Below are 19,824 nucleotides of genomic sequence, written 5' to 3'. Positions count from 1 at the left end.
GATGTCCCAAAGAGAATGATGAGGGTGGTGATGAACCACCCGGCATGCATTTACATTTAACCCCTGGCACTTACCTCAGGCACCAAAAACGCAGCAGGCCGGTGAGTTCAGAGGGCTTCCCTTTAGGCAGCTGAGACACAGGAGCAGAGCCTGGGTGATGGGATTTTTAACTCTTGTATCAGCTCACGGAGTGCTGCGTCAACATGGCAACCTAAGGAATTACTTCAGAGGGCTGAAGAGAGGCACTTATTCCAGCCAGCAACAAATTCAGCCCCCAAATATTATCATATAAGTAGTGATGAGTTTTGCGGGCAATCTGTGAAAAATATTGTACGCCCACGTACGCAGCAATTGAAACAGAATATGGTTGCTGGAGCTGAGTGGTATTTCACCATTTAGGAAGCTTTTTCATTAGCCAACTGCCTTTCAGTAAACTCCGTGTTTGCCACCTTAAATGTTCCTTTGAAACAAGACAACAACAAAAAAAAGGCGCAGATTCTTATCTCCTTCTCCAAGCAGGCTGAATTCTTCAATCCGAAGCAGTTTGATCTTGGCACAGCTCTCCAGGCAGCGTTACACATTTCTGGGAAAGGCACGTCAAGATCGCAGCGCTCATCGTTCGGTTTAAGCAGGAGTTTCACATCTAGCTGTGGGGAAACGCAACCCGGGGAGAAAAAAATAGGATTTAGAGGAAAATCAGAGCGAAAATTAAAGGGGGTGATTTTGGTGGATGCAAATCGTGGGCCGCTGATCCTTCGGTTTCGGATGTAATGCTGAAGTTTCACAGAAGCGTTTGCTCCTAGGCTGGAGGGAGTTCTGCAGGACTCGGTCCAACGTTTGCGTGTAGCTGGCTCTTCTAAGCCTGTTTCCAATTAATCTATCTCAGACTCTAACTTCTGAGGAACGGGGTTTTGGGACGCAGCCTGCCTTTATTCCCGTTAAGCCAGCGGTGAAACTCCCCTGAATGCAGCTGGGAGCGGAGCGAGGCCCGCGCCCGGCCCGTTTCCAGCGCCGTGCCTTCGCAGTTCACGCAGTGCCTTCTCCCTGCCCTTGGCTAAAGCTCGGCCTCCCCCCCGCCGTCGGGTCCCATTTTCCTTTTTTCCTCGCCGAGGGAGCAGCGCACCTCCGACCCCGCGCCCTGCCTGTCCGGAGGCAGCACCGCAGCACCTTCGGGGCCGCCCTGCCCGGGCACGGCCCAAAAAACTCCGCTCTGCCAAACGCTGCCCCCCCGCCGGGCACCCCGCGCGCGTTCCCTGGCAGGGCACGGGGCCGCGCGCGCGCCCCCGCTCCCCCCCCCCGCGCCTTCCCCGCGCGTCCCCGCGCCCCACCGGCAGCCTCGGGGCGGTGGCTGCGGAGCCCCGCCCCCTGCCGCCCCGCCCCGCCCCCCCTCGCCCCGCCCCCGCCGCCATTGGCCGGCCGGCGGCCCCGCCCCGCCTGGCCCCGCCCCCCCGCCGCCCGGCAGTCGGGCGCGGGCGGAGCGGGGAGCGGCACCCGCGGCGGCGCCGTCCCGGCAGCATGGGCCGGGGCTGACGGACGGCGCCCGCCCCGCAGACGCCGAGCGCTCAGCCGGCGGGCCCGGGGAGGGAGAGACAGGGGGAGAGAGAGAGGGAGAGGGGCGGGGAGTTGGCGCCGCGGCCGCCCGGGGAAACTTTCCGCCGGCGGAGCGGGGCTGGGCAGGGCAGGGCAGAGCGGAGCGGAGCGGAGCGGGGCGCGCTGAGGCGGCGCGGGGGCCATGCCCGCCGCCAGCCTGCTGCCGCTGTTCGGTAGCGCGGCGGGGCCGGGGGCGCTGGGCGGCCCCGCGGGAGGCGGCGGCGGCGGCGGCGGAGCGGGCGGCGGGGTCCGGAAGGCGGCGGGCCCCGGCGCGTTCCGGCTGACGGAGAAGTTCGTGCTGCTGCTGGTGTTCAGCGCCTTCATCACCCTCTGCTTCGGGGCCATCTTCTTCCTGCCCGACTCCTCCAAGCTGCTCAGCGGCGTCTTCTTCCACTCGGCCGCCCTGCAGCCGCCGCCGCCGCCGCCCGGCGGGCAGCCCCGAGCCCCGCCGCAGCCCGGGGGGGGCCCGGCGGCGGGGCCGGCGGCGGCGGGCAGGGGCAGCCTGGCGCGGATCCGCGCCGACCACGAGCGGGCTCTGCGGGAGGCCAAGGAGACGCTGCAGAAGCTGCCCGAGGAGATCCGCGGGGACATCCGCCGGGACAAGGAGAAAGTCGCGCAGGACGCCCGCGGCAGGAAGGAGCCGGCCGCCTCCGGGCTGCCCCAGCGCCCTTTCCGCCCGCCCGTGGGCGCCGCGGGGCAGGAGCCCGCCGACCCCGCCGTGCGCCAGCGGAGGGCCAAGATCAAAGAGGTGGGTGGCGGCCGCCGCTCCCGGGGACCGGCCCGGGGCAGCCCCGAGCCCGGCAACAGGTCGCCGGCGGCGGGGGGGAGCCCGGGGAGCGCCCCCGCCTCGCCCCGCTGCGGGATGCCCCGGCCGGCGCTCCGTGCCGGCTCCGCATCCTCATCCTCCTCCTCCTCCTCCTCTTCTCCTCCTCCTTCTCGCAGCCGCCGGGGCCCCCAGGCAGGAGCTGGCAGCTCCCGGCCCCGCGACGCCTTCGCGCGGCTCGCCGGAGCTCGCCGGGCTTTGCCCGTGCCTCCCGGGGCAGGGGGGGCTCTCCCGGCCGTGCCTGCCGTGAGCAGGGCTCGCTGGGGTCCCCCCGGCACAACGAGGCTCCTTTCTTTCTTTCTTTAATAATTCTTCGTGCCGTTCAACTTCCTGTCGCTGCCGGCAGCCCGTATTTATCGAGTTGACAATTCGTGCTGCCTGCGGGGATTAGTTTATAAATTAATAAGTAGCGAGTGTTTTCCCCTTCCGCGAGGATGGGAACGAGACTCCAACCACGGAGTGTTTCTGTGAAACATCGTTAGCCCTGTTTAGGCTGATTTATTTTTATTGCATGTTTGCACAGAGCGGGCTGAAAAATCGGCATTGGCATCACGCGGAGCGCCAAATAATAAGCTCTCACAAATCTCAAATTGTGTGCCGTGCTCTGAAGTCCTAGCATCAGTTTAACTATTTTAGCAAACTGTGCACCAGTCATAAGCAGTAGATGCCGACGCAAAGGTGTTTAGAGGAGGGAAGCTCTCACGAGTGCACAGTACAGACCACGTCTTGAAGTGTGCAGAGACTGTGTTCTCACTGCTTGCAGTCTCGCAGCCTCCCTGAGGCATACAGAGCAATTAGAAATACCAACAAACTGTGTTTCTGGTTATCTTGAATTGCCATGGACGAGTATTTGTGAGTAGCATAATGAGGCTCTAGACCTGATGTATGACAGTCTGTAGTACAGAGGAGTGCAACAAGTAAATAAGCAGGAGGAGGAAGATAAAACTTGAGTATACTTCTGATTTTGCTGGTCTATCACCGTGCCAACTAGCCCAGTGGTTTTTTTTATTCGATATGTACGCAAGTGTGTATGTGTGCATACATTTGCACGCTTGTGCATGTTAGATGTAAGTGTGCACGCATACATATGTGCCCCAGGACCTCTTACTTTTCTTCCTCCCTTTCCATCCCATTGCTCTTCTTTCTCCCCCCGCTTCTACCCGGGAACCACCGACAGCACAGTAACCCCCCAGACCAGATGTTTGGCAATTGTAAGCATAGGAAATGATGACAGAGAGACTGCATTTAGTTTCCAGATCTTTATTTTTCCTTTTTATCTCAGTATCATTCCTCAACATTATGTGCTGTTTCTGGGAGTTTTCTTTCCTCCCGACCCAGTGTGTGATCCTGAGATCCTAGAGATCCTGAACTTATTATGTTGTTTACTCAATTGCTCTTGCATTTCTGCAGTACCTTGACCTGTCTGATTTTTCTTTCTTTGAGGAATACTTTTTTTTTTTCTGTCCTTAAAACAGTGTTTCCTATTTTCTGTTAACTTGTTTCATATGTTGCACTAAAGGTTGCTCTTTTCCCTGCCTTTGAAAGCCCTTGTTCACCTTTTTGTGTACATGCTTTACTGTTAAGCTGGAATTCTGATCTGCAGGCTTCTTAGCAATTGTTTTAAATTGTAACTTTCAGAAGGGTGCGCTACCTACTGCTACGCTGTAGGTGCACAGAAAGGGTGGAACCTACCCGTTAAAGCTCCTCTCCTTGTGCCTGGTTGTTGCATGCTGGAGGTGTAAACCGGACAAATCTTTCTGCCTTCACACCCTTTCGAGCCTGGAATTTACGCCTGCCATGGCATGACGTATGTCGTAGGGTTAGGACTCAAAACTTGAAACTAGTTATGAGGATGCTTCTGGCAGAAGGAAGCAGGCTGCTTTATAGGAAATGAACAAGTGAGGCTGTGCTTCCCTTCGTTCCTGTCCTCAAAGAGCTCTGCATTGTCAACAGGGCAGTGTAAAGGTGAGGGCGGAGAGAGCTGAAAGAGCCATGAGTGTGTAGCATTTCTTAACAAAGTTTTGTAATAGAAACTTTGACCATTTTTTTCTATGGCACATCTAAAAAACACAAAAAGTGAAACATGGTATGACATAGAGCTAGAAAAACACAGAAGTTTCTACAAGCCTATTGAGTGAGTAAAGGTCTCGTTAAAGAAAAAAAAAAAAAAAACAACAAAAAAAACCAGAAGTAGAGATCTCATTTGGTTGCTGCCTTCTGCTCTGAGAGAACAGCCCTGCTGTTCTCCTTGCCTGTGTGTGGCAGCCACCCCACGGGGTCGCACCTGCGAGGCCTGCCTGTCTGCAGGCCTGCCCCTATGGCACGGGGCCTGGGCCACAGGCCCGAGACCCTGCTGCGTGCTGTGATGCCCCTCGTGTTCCCCTTCTGATGATGAATTGCAGGCAAACACTGAAAGAGGGTCTGGCGGTACTGCCTGCAGCGGAGTTTGCCCAATACTTCCTGTTGTAAAACCGCTGTCAGTCGCTTGTGACTGCTGCGTTTTTTACTGGCTGACCTGACGTTGCCTGCGCTGCGCATCTTAGTCAGACTGCGTGTCTCGGGAAGGCTTGAGCACGGAGGCCCGGCTGCTTTTGAGCCTATCAGCGAAGTTGCGTTTTGTTGGCACTTGGGTTCTTCACGCAGATTCACTGATACTCTCTCTGGTGTCTCCATGACTCAGAGCAGGGTCTGGGTACACATTACGCCTCACTCTGGTTTCTCTTTTGGTGTCACGATAGGAGCCCTGGACTGCAAACGAGGAGGTTGTGGTTTGTTCTTGCTTCTCCACTTCTGATTTGAGAGGTGGCCCCTCCTTTGAGCAAGTCCTTCCTGTGATACCTGTTCCCCGTCTGTAAGGAAAGGGGAGCGGAAGGCGGTGATGACTTCCACTCAAACAAGCAGAAATTTTTGCAATCTCTGCTATTGTCCGGTTGGTTGTGCCTGGGCATCAGAAATAACAGGGAGAATAACATCAGGGAAGACTTGCAGGTACAACAGCAGTTAGGGAAAGGTGGCAGCTTGATGTGAACAAAAGCAGTGTTTAGCAGAGGACAAATAGTGGGGACAGGCGATGACGGCAGGAGATGCACTGTTTCAATTGGGGAAATCTGATGTTGAATCTTTTTTAAGTCTTATTCCTCGCTTTTCAAAAGAAAAAAGACAATTGAATTATTTAGGTGTTAGGATAATAACAAACTGGACTCTTTTATTTCAGAGAAAAGGAATAGAAAGCAATGAATGAGCTTGCTCAGGTACTAGAAGCGATATAATCATATTAGTGCAGTGCTCTGCCCAGGCTAATTAATCCTGCTGAGCAGCAAGCTAGTGCTGTTGGTAGAGCACCATACTAATGCAGCTGTGCTGTTCCTGCACAAGATAGCTAGCTTGGAGCCTGCACACATTATTGTATGGTGCTGTTCAGACATGTCTTCAGGGTAAAAGCCTTCTTGGAAAACTGGAGCCTGATGTCCGTAATCCATGGCCGTGCTGTCTGTTCCTCACAGTATGCTTGCACAATGCTTCCCAATGCTTGCACAGCTCTCAGCTGTTGCAGTCATCGAGTAGAAGTGCTGAAAAGGAGAATTTTATTCACTGGGCCTATGGTCGTTCCTGAGCATCAGTCCTTTGTGCTAGGTGGTGTCACAAGGCAGTAAAACAGACTCGGCAGCTGGAGATTACTTCACGCTGTCTTTATAGAAAGAACTCCTTTAAAGTTGTGTTGCCAGTGTGAATTCTGGAGCTTCCAAAGTCCTAAACATTAATTTTGTGGTAGCCTCATCATATTAGGCAAGAAGTCTCAGCAGCGTTGCAAGGAAGTTCAGAAATATCTGGAGGAAAGGATACTTGTGAGCATGGAAATAAAATGCTAATCAGAGATCTAATATGCACTTGACATAGCAGCGCTTGGGTATAATTGTAACTCTCCGGTAACAAGGAGGACTGGTGGTGAAATGCCAGGGGGTATCTTGGTGCTGATGAGGGGTGCTCAGCCCCGCGCTCCCTCCTGCACCCTTGCAGCTTTCTCGCTGGCTGCTGTTCTGCTGCTGCTCTGGGGGGCTGGTGAATGTCTTGAGAGATTTTTGCTTTTTATTGACTTCTGTGAGGCAAGCTGAGTTCATTAATACTTCTGGCTGTGAAAAGAAGAGGGGAAATCTCTTCTCGCTGCTTGTTCTTGCCTGCCTTCTCCCCCTCTCTCCTTTGCATTGACTCCTCTGGAGCCCTCTGAAAACAGCTTCAGCTCACTAAGCTGGCAGGAGAGTGACAGAGCAAAAAAGTTGGATATGTTTTATGCCAAGTTGCTGAGTTGAAGGCTTTCAGGGAAGGGTCCACTCAGTGGTAGCTTGGGCTGTGGTAAGGAAACGGTGCTAGGTGGATGAAGGAGGTACAAAACTTCTCCTTTCAGTTGTCTTAAGAGACTGGCTTCTCCGTTAAATGTGAATCTGTAACGTGACATTTGCAGAGCAGAGGTTCAACCTCCTGTAGCAGGCGGAAGTGCTGCACTTCAGTAGGGTGTTGCCTCTCAACCTCTTTTCTCAGAACAGAAAAAAGGAAAAGAAATACAAGAGCAGTAATTCCTGAACTCTCCAGCTCCTGCAGGCTGAAATTCCCAGTGCTAGTACTAGGAAAAGAAGGTTGTGGGGGCCTTCCTAAGGTGTGGGTGGGGAAGAAGTAAACTGGTGCTGTTCAAGTATGGAACGGTTTGGGTTTCGAACACAAAAAGCCACATTTCCTGATGGTACAGTTCCTTAAGAACAAGATGCGGTACAAGCAAGGGGCCTTAGCATGTAATGAGTAAGCACGGTGGTGATTTCTGGCAATATGCTGATGATGCAATGTATTTCTAAAGAAGCTTTCTTAAATTTTGACCTTAATGCTGACATCTTGCAGCTGTCATTCAGTTTCTCAGAGGAGTTTAAAATGAATCTTGTGGTTGTTTTTTTTTTTTTTCAGAGCTTTATTTATTTACCTTTAATATTTCAGTATTTTTATATCTGCTAGTTCTTCTTCCAAGTTTTACAGTGCCTTCCTTCCTAACAAATATTGCTTTTTGTTTTTTTGTAATGGTTTTATAAAAGACACTAAGGAGGTGAGTTAACTGCCTAAATACAGGGAGTCCAATATGGTGTGTAGGTGCCTTACTCCCGAAGTTAAGGGTATTCTCCCTGGGTTTGCTGGGAGATCTATGCTCTTGTGAAGGGGCAGGGATTATTTTAGGGCATAAAACATATCACTGAATGGTAAGCTAAGCAGCTTATTTGGAGATGTAATGACACTACAAGATCACAGAATGGCTTGGGTTGGAAGGGACCTTAAAGACCATTCAGTTCCAACCCCCCTGCCGTGGGCAGGGACACCTCCCACCAGACCAGGTTGCCCAAAGCCCCATCCAGCCTGGCCTTGAACACCTCCAGGGATGGGGCATCCACAGCTTCTCTGGGCAGCCAGGGCCAGTGCTTCACCACCATCACAGTAAAGACTTTTTTCCTTATATCTAATCTAAATCTCCTCTCTCTTAGTTTAAAGGCATTATTCCTTGTCCTATCACTACACTCCCCGACAAAGAGTCTTTCCCCAGCTTTTCTGTAGGCCCCCTTTAGGTACTAGAAGGCTGCTATAAGGTCTCCCCAGAGACTTCTCCAGGCTGAACAACCCCAGCTCCCTCAGCCCCTCTTCATAAGCCAGGTGCTCCAGCCCCTTGATCATCATCTTTGGGTCCCTCCTCAGGACTCGCTGTAGACAAAGAGAAGCTTCATCTGAATCACTGCGGGCATGATTCAGTGACTCTTCAGCAATTTCTTCACACCCTGTGCAGAGCCAGTTTGACCTGCCAGCCAGGCAGAAATCTACCCATGCTTTTGTTGGGTTTGCTGCTGGAGGGTATAGGGAGCTGAAGAGGCTTAGCAGCAGTCTGAGCGTGGTGGAGGGAAGCTGTGGACCCCTCCTAAGGCAATGAGTTTGAAAGTGGGAAGAGGTGGGGAGCAAGGTGGAGGCTGTAGAGGAGAGTGGCATTTTTTTGTTCACAAGATGTGAAATAAGGTATGCCTTTGCCAAATTAACATCCTTTCTGCTGGGAGCCCGTAAGGTCTTTTTAGGGGATGTCATTTCACGTGAGTTGTTTTTGGCTGCTTTTTTATCAGTTATGAGACAGAGGGGTGTTCTGGTGCATGACAGTGTGCACATTTGACCAGGGTAGGGTGTGTTTCCATGGGCAGTTCATGTTTTACCCATACATGCTTTATGTGAGCTAACCAAGAGGAATATTTTGCTTTCCTATGTTCAGCCTCGGTTTATGTTCTCAGCAGGTAAATTTAACAAAGCTCACTGGTTGTCCTGTGTATCCTTAGAATGGATCCTGGATTCTTAGAATTCTGGGAGAATGAAAAGGCTTTAAACATGCAGTGGAAAACATCTGGCTTTCAAAAAAAATCAACCACATGATTAATTTTTAACTGAAAACCATGTGCATGTTTTATGCAAAGGCAGAACCTGAATTCCAGATGCACAGGACTCTTTTTATGAAAGCTAAATAAGGTGATGAAAAGGGGTGAGGTAAAGCTTAAAATGGAATGTCTCCTGCATTTTGGCAGAAGTTATATTCTCCTGGTGATAATTTCGTATTTTCTATTAGTATAGAAAACCTATGGCAGCCATTTAGCATAGAGAAATGAAGTAAATCATAATGTTGGTGAGTACAATTGCTTAAGGCTGTAATTCTATGCTGTGGGCAAAATGAAGCAGAAAAACTCCACCTGTTTATTAAAATCGACTATTAAGGCTTAAAAATGTCTATCTCATTCAAGCAGAAAAAAAATTCTAAGGGTAGTAGACAGTCGGGCTTTGATAGCTTCCTTGGATGTTAATTAAAGCACAGATCTATGAAAAGAAAATCATGGACAGACAGAAGACAGCACTTCTTGCAATTAACTGCATTATGTAGGCGCTTGTATGACTGTTGGACAGACACCTTTTTGTTAAAGCTGTCTGAAATGTACTGCTGTAAGAATTCTTTAGTGTGGTCACTTTTTCTGTTTTATTTTTTTCCTAGTTTAGGGAGCCAGAGTAGGTGTGAATTCATGTGGTTTTATTCTCAAATAGAATGCTTTAACAAGTAGTTCCTTTATTTACCCATTAAATAATAAATTTGTCTTCCTATTTGTATTCCTAACTTATTTGGCAGAATAAGCGTCTACTACTTCAGGAAAGTATTCAGTGTTTGATTCAGTGTTTGCTGCTATCTAACAGTACAGCACTTCTCTGGCAATAAACTGCAGTCTGAAATGGTACAGCGATGCTAAAACATTCTGGTTGTGTGCTTTTCTGGTAACAAAATCCTCTTTTCAGAGGCATCTCTATATAAAGTATGCTTTAGACACTGAGGTTTGAAGAATTTAGTAGTCTATTTTTAAGTTATTTCTAAAACTAAGCTTATAAAATGAAGAAAATAATTGTTTAGATGGGCCTAGGAATTAAGCAATATGGGCAGCGTACCAGACAGTCAATGTACTGTTCTTTCTTTTGTGTGAAAACCTCCTTTATCCAATAAATTTCTTTTTTTTAAGCATGTGATAAAAGAATGTGTGCAGACTCTTAAGAAGCATCTTCCTATTTTCCATCACTTTTTATAATCAAGCCTGTCATGAAAACATAATTGGCAAGTAATAAAGCGCATGCTTGCCCAAAACAGATTAAGTGAAACCTTTTTCAGAACTGTGGTTAATCCCTCTTGCAACAGAAGGCTTGGCAGCCTCGCCGACAGAGTCCAGGAGCCTCCACCGCTGCGAGAGAGGAGCTTGCTCTGCAGGGGTGGGAGGGGTCCAGTGCTGTTTTGAAGGAAGGCAGGTAGGGTAGTAAAACTCCAGGTTTGCCTCTCTTGCATCTTGAAATCGTCAGTTTGAACTCTGTAGTAACCTAGAAATGCTTGCATGAAATACCGTGACAATTGGCTATAACTTCACGCAGTAAGCTGATCGGATTTTATAGTTGGTGTTTATGAAGATACAGGTATTGCTCATTCCGATGCCTCTAATTTTAAAAGCTTTTCAAACAGATTGGATGAGCATATAACCTGCTGTTACGTTCTTAACAACTGTTAAACATTGCCAGCCCTTGTGGGAACACTGAGGTGTGTAGTTTCTTACACAAAGGTAACTGCAAGTGTAAAATCTACTTTCATTTGTCCTCCCGCTCTCTCTTGGAACCTATACGTACCTTGGCTTAGAAATAAAGCAAGTGGATGGAAGTCTGACTTCTAAGAAACTTGGACCCTTTTTAATGCAGATACATAGTAAGGTAAGAAAAAACACAAAGAGGGGAAGAGACGGTAGGCAATATTGAGCAAAGGACCAAAATGATGCTGTGCGAGGAAAGAGCTAGTAGCTGTAGAGCATCTGGCTGTTACAAGACTTCCCGTGTGCTCTTCAAAAATTCTTTCAGAAGAACTCTTTTCTCTGATGCTGGGCAGAATCAGGAGCTACAATTTCAATGAAAAAGCATGCAGCTTTGCAGTTCTCGTGTGAAGGTATATATTGCTGCCACTTAGGTTAGAGGCAGTGCTGTGTATCATCTATAAGAATAAAGTAGGAAGGAAAGAACGTCTGATACTTTCTTCCAGGATTTTGCATCATCTGACTTGTGTAGAGGTGTTCTTATTGCTTGGCAACATAAAACCTCTTTTTCCATTATTTATTCAAAGCCAGTCAGTGCTTTTAAACCATTGCAATAAAATTACATTCGATCAGTGTGGATTGCTTCTTTAATTAGTATTCCAACCACTGCGAGGCTATTTTTTAAAAAAAAAAAAAAAGTATCTGCATATTTTCTTTCACTTGGTTCACTGCATAATAAACATCTTTTCGCCTTTTGAAATTTCTTTTGTTCAGGGACTGCTTTCTTCCAAGGAAACAGAAAGTAGCTCATGTAAAAGAATCCCAAGCTTAAAAAAAACAACAAAACATTTTGCTTTCAAAGTGTAGCACTCAAGGAGGTAGTGATTTTACTATTCCCTGATAGACACACACAGATGCAGACCCAGTCTTTAACTCCACTGTCAGTTTTCTCACTGCCTTTGAGCACTGACATCTGTTGTTGCACTGAATGGTGATACTAATGATAAAGCTTTGCCCGTACCGCTGTCTGCAGGGAAATGTGCTGCTTGTTACTGTGGTTATAGTTCTCCACCCATCTGTGATTCTAAGAATTGCACTTCAAATTTTGTGTTGGACCTAGACAGTAATAGTAAATTCTTTAAACTGAAGCTTAAAGAAGAGAAAAAGATGTTAATAACTTTCAGTGGTGGATTCACCCCCCTCATTTCCCACCCAATCATGCAACAGCAAGCCTCATCTCCATTTAGAGAGTAGGAGAGTTGTACCTGCTATGCATTTAAAAAGTCATGATACTTGAAAGCTGTGTGTTGCTTTTTTGTTCCGGTGAGATTGTCTGAGGAACTGCCACAGGAAAAAAAATATGTGCTATGTAACGATAAACTGCAAGCTGACTGATATTTTTATGTCTTATTCTGTAAAGCTCTAGGGTATGCATGGCACTGAACCTGAACTGACTCTTCATAGAAGTGTGTGCGATCTCGTCAAGGGCTAAAGTGACATCACAGATCAAAAAGGGCATTTCAAAAAATGACCTTTCTGAAGAAAAGCCCTTAAGCCTCTTCATGCAGTTACTCTAAAAATTCACTGTATTCACATTTAGAGAGAGAGAGACAAAGATATATTCGGATCTATCTCCATATGTATGTTTTACAGTACAGCCAAATACTGTGGGCAGTTGGTAAATGATAAATTCTCATTTGTAACCGAGGATGTAGTTTGTTAGGGGCAAGCTCTGATTTGAATAAACACCTTTAATAAAGCAAAAGACAGAATTTTTACCAGTAGCTACATTGAAAAAATAATTCTACACATGCTGCAAGCCAAATCCAGAGCATTGGAATGGAGCAAAGGATTTCCTGAATTTCGGTAACCAGATTTGGACAAGTCAATGGGTAAATCTAAGCCCTGCAGATAGTAGATACACAGTGAGAAGGTTTTCAGACTTACTGGAAACTGTTGTCTTATGCAGTCTGGTCATCTGAAAGCGTTCTGGAGGCATGGCTGATCTGCATTTATGTGTACTTTAGGTTTTGTTTGTTCTTTTTCCCAGCCTTCTGCTTACCATATAATTTTCTCATTCAGAGAGAGAGAGAGAGAGAGGGAGATTCAGGCTTGCCACTGCACCTCTGGAAGCATGTGGTCAGTCAATCTGCAGGGCTGGCTTCAAAATTAAATCAGATTACTCCGTTCTGTTGTAGCCAAGTTTGGAAAATCTCTGAGGAGGGAGATTCTGCAGCTACTCTGGACAAATGTATTCTTGTGTCTGAAGACCCTTTTTATTTTTATCATATCCACTTAGAATGTCCATTTTGCTTAAGTGCTCTGTCCTTAATTTCATCTTCATTAACCTAGCGTCTCTCCCTGATAAGCTCTTGCCACTAGGCCCCAGGAGTACGTCTTGCCAGTAAAGACCAGAGCCAAAAAGACATCAATTGCTTGAGTCTTTCCATGTCCTTCGTCACTATTTTTCCCAGCCTGTTTAGCAGCACGTCCCTGTTTTTTTTGGTCTACTTTTGCTGTTGACGTACCTGTAGCGGCACCTTCCGTCCCATGGCAGTTTTCCAGCTGAGCTTTGGCCTTCTTCTGTACTGCTGTGGGGCAGCCCCTGTGTGATCCCCCTCCATGGGCATCTCTGGGGGTTTGGGCTCAGCCAGGCACTCCATGTTCATCCCTGGTGGTCTCCTGCTTGGGCCATTTTTGTGCTTGGAGATCAGCGAGGTCTCCTGGGCACCTCCGGCCTACAGGGATCTCTCCCATGGGATCCTGCAGGTCAGGTCCCTGAACAACTTGAGCCTGTTTCCCTGAACTCTGGGGTCTGTTTTATTTGTCTTCCTCAATTCCTTCATGATCTTAAACTCTCCTTTCTGTCATTTACACTGGCTTATGATTTAGACACTTCTCTTTCATGCATATATTGTTTTGAAGTGAGCTATTATTAGGAGAGGTGGGGCGCTGGAGGGAAATGACATGTGGCCTTTTCTAACTAATTTGCATCTGTGCTGCCTTTCTCGGTTTCATTAGGTAAGCGTAGTAGGTGCTGCGTGGTAGCTTTGTCAGTATTTTGAAATTTTAAAAAATGAGGAAATATTTACTGTCCAAACAAATATGGTTAACAGGGTATTCCAAATTGAATTTTTGAAATATGAGCTGTGGATAGAAAACAAAACTCTTAGTGGCAGCTCTGGGCACTTCTGTGGGCGTGAATGGGTTACTAGCATACTGACACAGCCTGGGAGAAACACCATCAAAGAACTGGGTGGTGTGCTGAAGCTTCTTTTCTCTGGGTACCTGTGATTAAAATATAAGTCATCTGATGTTTGTACATTACACCTATGAAACTAGGGATGTGAAAGCTAATATAACATAAGTTCAAAGTTTGAAGTTTGTATTGTGACTGAAGTTGATACCATTGAATTAGATGTAAAGCACAGTTCTGTTTTGATTTCCTTGTAAGCGCTTAAAATTAGCAAATACTTATCACTGATTTACAAACTTGATTTTAATTACATTTTAATCTATTTCACATGACTGCTGTATGGTTTACAGCAGACCTTGTGCTTATTTTTTACAGTAGGGTTAACTATTGCACTACACTACCAAATCATGGAAGTCCAACTATATAGTATTAAATGCCCTGTCACTTTTGACATTAGGAAGAGGTCTGGCTTTCCAGAAGCTTGGTGTTGAAAATGAAGTCTTCCTTTATACTGCCTTAGGCTCAGTGTCCAAATTCACCAGTCATTTCTGAAAATGTAGGCTGCCAGCATCATAGTGGTGCGTGAGCATCCCTTCAATTTGACGTGACTGTTATGATTTAGTGATACGGGAAGCAAAGCTCTTTCCAGCTATAGCAGGGACTGTATAACCTTACTTGTGCCCCAACATTGTAATCCTTTGTTAGGAGAACAATGTTTGCCCATATTTTTTATCTGCTACTTAAAAGCGTGAAAAAGCAGCTGTAAAACCTACACAAGTACTTATGGTGGGAACTAATTAAGTTTAAGGAAAGGGCCTCTGAGTTTTGGAAAGCAATTAAGCTTGTTTTTAACTTTGATCAGACTTTTTTTTTTCGGGTGTGAATTTTTCTACAAAGTCTGTGTATGAAGGTTTCATTTCATCAAGAAAATTACTTTGAATCTTTCTAGCAATCCAAAGCTTGACCAGCAGCTGTGTCTCTACTTCTGTATTTTTTTATCTGTGGTTTGAAGTAAAAGTTCAGCATTTGATTTTCCTATGCAAATCAGGTCCTCTAGGATAAGCTAATGAAGTGGTATCACTTGGGTCTCTTGCATGTGAAAAGAAACTTTAGATGTACAGTGGTCTGATCTGTATGTTCTGGGCATTCAAAAAAAAAAAACCACAACCCTTTTTGTTAGCTATAGTCTTGATCATGAGAACTTAGAGGGGCACAGATATTACTAAGTTGTTTTAAACGCTCAGGAGTGCACTGTAAGATGGCATATGTGTTCATTTCAGAGTGACTTTATAATATCTTCTTCATGTGCTAATTACCTATTACCACATTATGTGGTGTGAGCATTTAGTAGAGCTTTTTATTCCCTTTTACTTGAAGACAATATTTTTGTGTTGTCTATTTTATTCTTTATTTGCTATGGGGAGCCTTTACCACTTCATGCTGTTTGAAAAATGCATATATACTTTTTTTTTTTTTTTTCCTGAGGAAGGAACAAGCCCAGCAGCTGATGCCAAGGACACGTCTCAAAAAGAGATGAAAAGTCCACGTGTTTGCATGAACGCTCAGTGCAAATAAATGGGGATGTGATCTGGTACCTTGAAGTCAAACATATCTCGTGTCTGTTTTACTGGCCACACCTCCTCTGCACACAGGCAGAAATTTTCCTAATAACTTTGTGGCTGGTTTTACAGCAGCCACACCAACAATGATTCTCTTGTACCTAAAACTTCGTGTTGCTATTAGTCCTGTGCTATGTGGGGAGCTTCTGTAGGCAGTAAAATAAGCTGTGAATGTGCAATAATTGGGGAAAAAATCATAATTTCTCTTGAATGTTCTTGCTGTACAGTTTCAAATATACTGTTTATAGGAAATGTCCTGGGAGGCATTGGAAGTGTTGTAATCAAAACAACTGGAAATTTAAGTTGCCTTTTCTACCACTTACCCTAAGCCCCCTCAAAAGCAACAAAAAAATGACCAACATCCAAATTTCAACTTCCTTAAAATAGTCAAAAATTTGTATAAATTATCTCAATTCTCCAAAGATGTCATATAGGAGGGGGACAGAACCGTGGTGGGTTTTGTGATGGGGCACGGAACAGCAGAAGTATGTGAAGGAAAACTTGGTAGTCTTTGTTTGAAAGCTAATGACTGGGAATGTTGCAGATGTACCCTGTTTTACCAAAGAACCAACATATAAAAGAGTGTTTGGAGTGAAGTGGAGGAAGCTTTAAAATGTCTATATTTTATTCAGTATTTGATCATTTGATGAAAATCCTTATCAGCAGTTCTCAATCAGCTTTTCATAGAGGGAATTTGATAACAATTAATTTGTACAGTTAATCCATATAGTTAATCCCTCCCATTTGGGGACATCACTCAGTTTGATTCATGCTCTTCAGCTTTTCTGCTATCGTTGGTGTTTTTGAAGTAGCTATGATCTCAGTAATACCTCTGGCTTAATTTAGAAATATTTGTGCTTTCTAGTAAAGCTTTTTTTGTGTCTTTTAGCATCTATCCCTAAATGTACTTGATTGAATTTTTACTGACAAATACTGAAAATACATACCATGAGGAAAAACATACATTTTAAATCTTCATAAACTTCTAAGACCGTTTCTGTTAGCCACTTTCCCCAGATGAGCCATTTTCCTTTTTCTTCCTTTGGGCTTCAGCAGTACAATTTAAAATCTAACTAGTTTGAGCTCTGCCAGATAAAAGCAGAAGACAAATTAACCAACAACAACAACAAAGTTTTCTTTAGCAAAGTGAAAGTTTTGTCTGTGCTGTAGCCAGAGTGCATGTGGTACTGTTGATCATTGAAGAGACGTGCATTTGGTGCTGAGCCTTTTAGACTGCATGTGGCAACGTATCTGGAAACGAATGCCAGTTGTGGAATACTTGTACTTTTTCATGAAGCTTTGGTCATGTGCTCTACATATGTTCCTTTATTTGCTTTATAACTTGAACAAAATCCAGGCTGACTAAACAGTGGTGCACTTTGAGTGATGTGTAAAAATGGTACCTTGTAGAACAAATTGATTGCAGTAGTTTGCTCCCTAGAAGAATACTGGTGCGTATGTGTGGGATCACCAGTAGATCCTTCCAACTGAGGCAGGAGATTAAATTTTCCCAGTGCCTTTCTTTTGAGAATACCCGTTGCTGATAGAATAACTGGCTTTTCACTTGTTTTCTTAAAGCATTCCGATATCCCTTTTTCCATACTGAGAATGGAAAGAGATGAAAATTTGGGCATTGCAATGGGTGAGTGCTTCTTTTCTTTATGGCCGTATATGTCAGTTTCAAACAAGGCAAATGATACTCCCTGGGGACTGCCATTTTCTTCTCGAAGAAGAAAGCAGTAAGCAACTTCAGTTAAAATCAATGAAAGAAACACCAGACTGCAATTATTAAAGTTTCTCAGTGTGTGTGTTTTGAATGACTGTAATTCTTGAACTTGAGTTTAGTTAGTGCTGTCAGGAAACTTCAGGTGCAGATGTATGTCTGATGGGTTGTCTCTTGCAGGCCGTTTTTTGTCCATTCCGCTTGACACCCCTTGAGATCAGTTCACAGTCCAATTTCAGCACTGCCTTGCACTATCTGCCATTATTGACTTTTAGCAGTCACTGTGTATATTTGATGTTGACTTTGAAACTTCCTTTGGAGGTGTAAAATATACTTGCTCAGTGTTTTAACTTGATAGATTCATGCTGTGGATTCTAATTATTGCCTGTTATTAAGTACTACTTAGGAAGTAGCAGTAGCATCATAGATAAGGTAGGCATGGAGTCAGAGGAATTGAAAGCCTAATCTGCTGTATGTTTTAATTGAACTGATGTGTTTATGGCTTTCAGTCATTGGCCTGGTATGAGGGAGACAGGCTGCAGCAGCACTAAGCACCAGAGGACAGCCTTCCTCCTGTACTGCACCACCCAAAGCCTTTCCTGTTGCATCTCACTGCTCTTGGGTGGGATGAGAACAGCTCCAGGCTTTAGCACTTCAGCTGCGGGCTCTGACCGATGCGATGCTTCTGGAGAAATGCACTTCGATGTAGCTGGGGCAATCATTAGTGAACTGTTTCAAAGTCAGAAGCAGCTGAAAACACTGCCTAGCACCTTTAGTTAAATCTGATGTGCTAGGTCATGTAAAAGGAGACTAAAAGCAGATTTCTCTTCAACGCAATGACAGTCTTCAAAGAATATATTCTATGGATGGGTACAGGCAGAATACACAGAAACGAGTCCGTTTTGCTCAGCAGGGTAGGGCAGTGGCAGAGTAGGCTTGTTTGTTTTTATGACAGGTGAGACAGTAAGATTTCGCTGTACATATCTACAGCAGCAGGTCATTACCTTCCTTATCTACTGCAGGTAAATTTTTAACTTCCAGTTAACCTTGTCACCTAAAAGTTTGTAAATAGGCTTATCCCAGCCTGGTTGTAACTACGTGTAAGTGGTTTTGGGCTTAGCTGTTACTGTGGCAGCAAAATCACTGGTGTGGACATAGCATTGAGGTTTTGGTTATGGAGCTCTGTCAGTTGTTTAACAAAGTGTATCTTCCCATTCTGTGGTAGAGCTTAACAAAGAGTTCCCATGTTTAATGATAGATGCATTAAGATAAGCCTCAGAGAGCTGATCTTTTTATTTAAGTGCAGCTTCAGACCAGTATCTTTTTATTCAAGTGACAAGCTAATTCTATCAAGTCTGAATCTCCTGGCTACACAACATCCTGTGTTTTGATTACTATTTTGGAAGGTAATTTACTTGTTAGAACAAGTTTCACTTCCCTCTTAGAGTGACACCTTAATTGTATATAGAAGTCAAAATTTGATTTTTTGACACACATTTCTTTGTACTAATCCTCAGTTCATATTTCAAATGCGTACAGGTTTGCTATTTCACAAGATATTTATCAGATAAGTGTATGAAAAAGGTAGAAGAGCGAGTCAGTGGACTGACAGTCTCCTACTGTCTGTCCATAGTGGACAGTAGGCTGCTTGGGTTCGAAATTACTGCCTTACCTTTTAAAGAAAAATGCTTCGTTCTACCTCTCTAAAACAATACCCATCTTTATGTTCAGGCAATAGTGCACTGCTCAAAATTAGGAGCAGTGAGGCATTTTAAGGTATTCTTAAATAAGTAGCTAATAAGAACATGCTCCAAATTGGGAGCGAGTTGTTAAAATGAACTTCGATATGCTAAAACAGGTTTTCAGCTTGTCTTTGTATGACTCCACAGGTGAATGAAGAGAGTTGTGAAATATTCCATATGCATGGCAAACCTAAATCACTGGGTGCAGAGGGTGATGGGGTATTCTTTCTATGATTAACATAAAACAACTAGGATGCAATCATGTTCTACTGTGAAGAAGTGATGCCAGGACCTTCCAAAGCGTCCTGTTTTAGAAACAAATAATAATAACTATCAGATTCAAGTCATGTGCAGTTGAGCTTTGTACATGCAGACAATCATCTTCTGTTCATGTGGAAAATATACTTCAGCATTTCATAAAAATAGGCAGACAAGATAGACATGTGGATGTGTTAGGATTTGTGTGTGTGTTTGTTTCAAGTGGCCATTTTGGGATGGAAATCTTAATTTATGGAATTAGAAACCAACGTAGCTTTCCTACGTCAGTCTCGAACACAGCATCAAGGAGCATTTGGAAGAAATGAAACATCAATTTTTTTGATATCAGAGTGGAACATTTCACTATTTAATGAAAATGTGTGTCTTTTTCATTTCTGAAGGGAGAAGTTATGAAAGAGTAAGTTCTGGAAATTAAACATATTGCAGTTTTGAGAAAACTATTAGAAGCTGTTGAAATAGCTTGTATGTTCACCTTCTGCCTGTGTTCAAAAAAAGAGGCTGTTTTCTGGAGAAATGTAATATCCGTAGAAGGACTGAAACCTCTATTGTCCTAAACTGTCATTCTGAGGCATATTAGTTTAATGTGCTAAGTGTTGTATTTGTATCCTTAAAAGCTAAAAGCTCTGGCTTTCTGTGATTTGATTCTGAGATCAGTAAGTGCATGGGGACGGTGAGATCATAGGCAGCTAACCTGCGTGTCAGTATGACTAAAGGGGTGCTGGTCATCCGCGTGGTGTGGGACTGCAT

The 19,824-nt window shown here is 45.0% G+C and overlaps 1 protein-coding gene and 1 long non-coding RNA gene across 2 annotated transcripts in view; one reads left to right on the top strand and one right to left on the bottom strand.

Annotated features, from left to right (window-relative positions):
• Positions 1-1,325, bottom strand: part of LOC310897707 — a 35,237-nt gene extending 33,912 nt beyond the window's left edge. Inside the window, exon 1 of the long non-coding RNA XR_014582496.1 lies at positions 75-1,325. This is a non-coding gene — a long non-coding RNA (uncharacterized lncRNA). The remainder of the gene's footprint in view (positions 1-74) is intronic.
• Positions 1,326-1,473: 148 nt separating this feature from the next.
• Positions 1,474-19,824, top strand: part of MAN1A1 (mannosidase alpha class 1A member 1) — a 141,525-nt gene continuing 123,174 nt past the window's right edge. Inside the window, exon 1 of the mRNA XM_083828757.1 lies at positions 1,474-2,338. Within this exon, the coding sequence (XP_083684883.1) occupies positions 1,733-2,338 (606 nt within the window). The 5' untranslated portion in view covers positions 1,474-1,732. The remainder of the gene's footprint in view (positions 2,339-19,824) is intronic.

This window comes from Anser anser (assembly GCF_964211835.1).
Source record: "Anser anser genome assembly, chromosome: 3".
Taxonomy (NCBI): domain Eukaryota; kingdom Metazoa; phylum Chordata; class Aves; order Anseriformes; family Anatidae; genus Anser; species Anser anser.
This window is presented reverse-complemented; position numbering and strand designations above follow the sequence as displayed.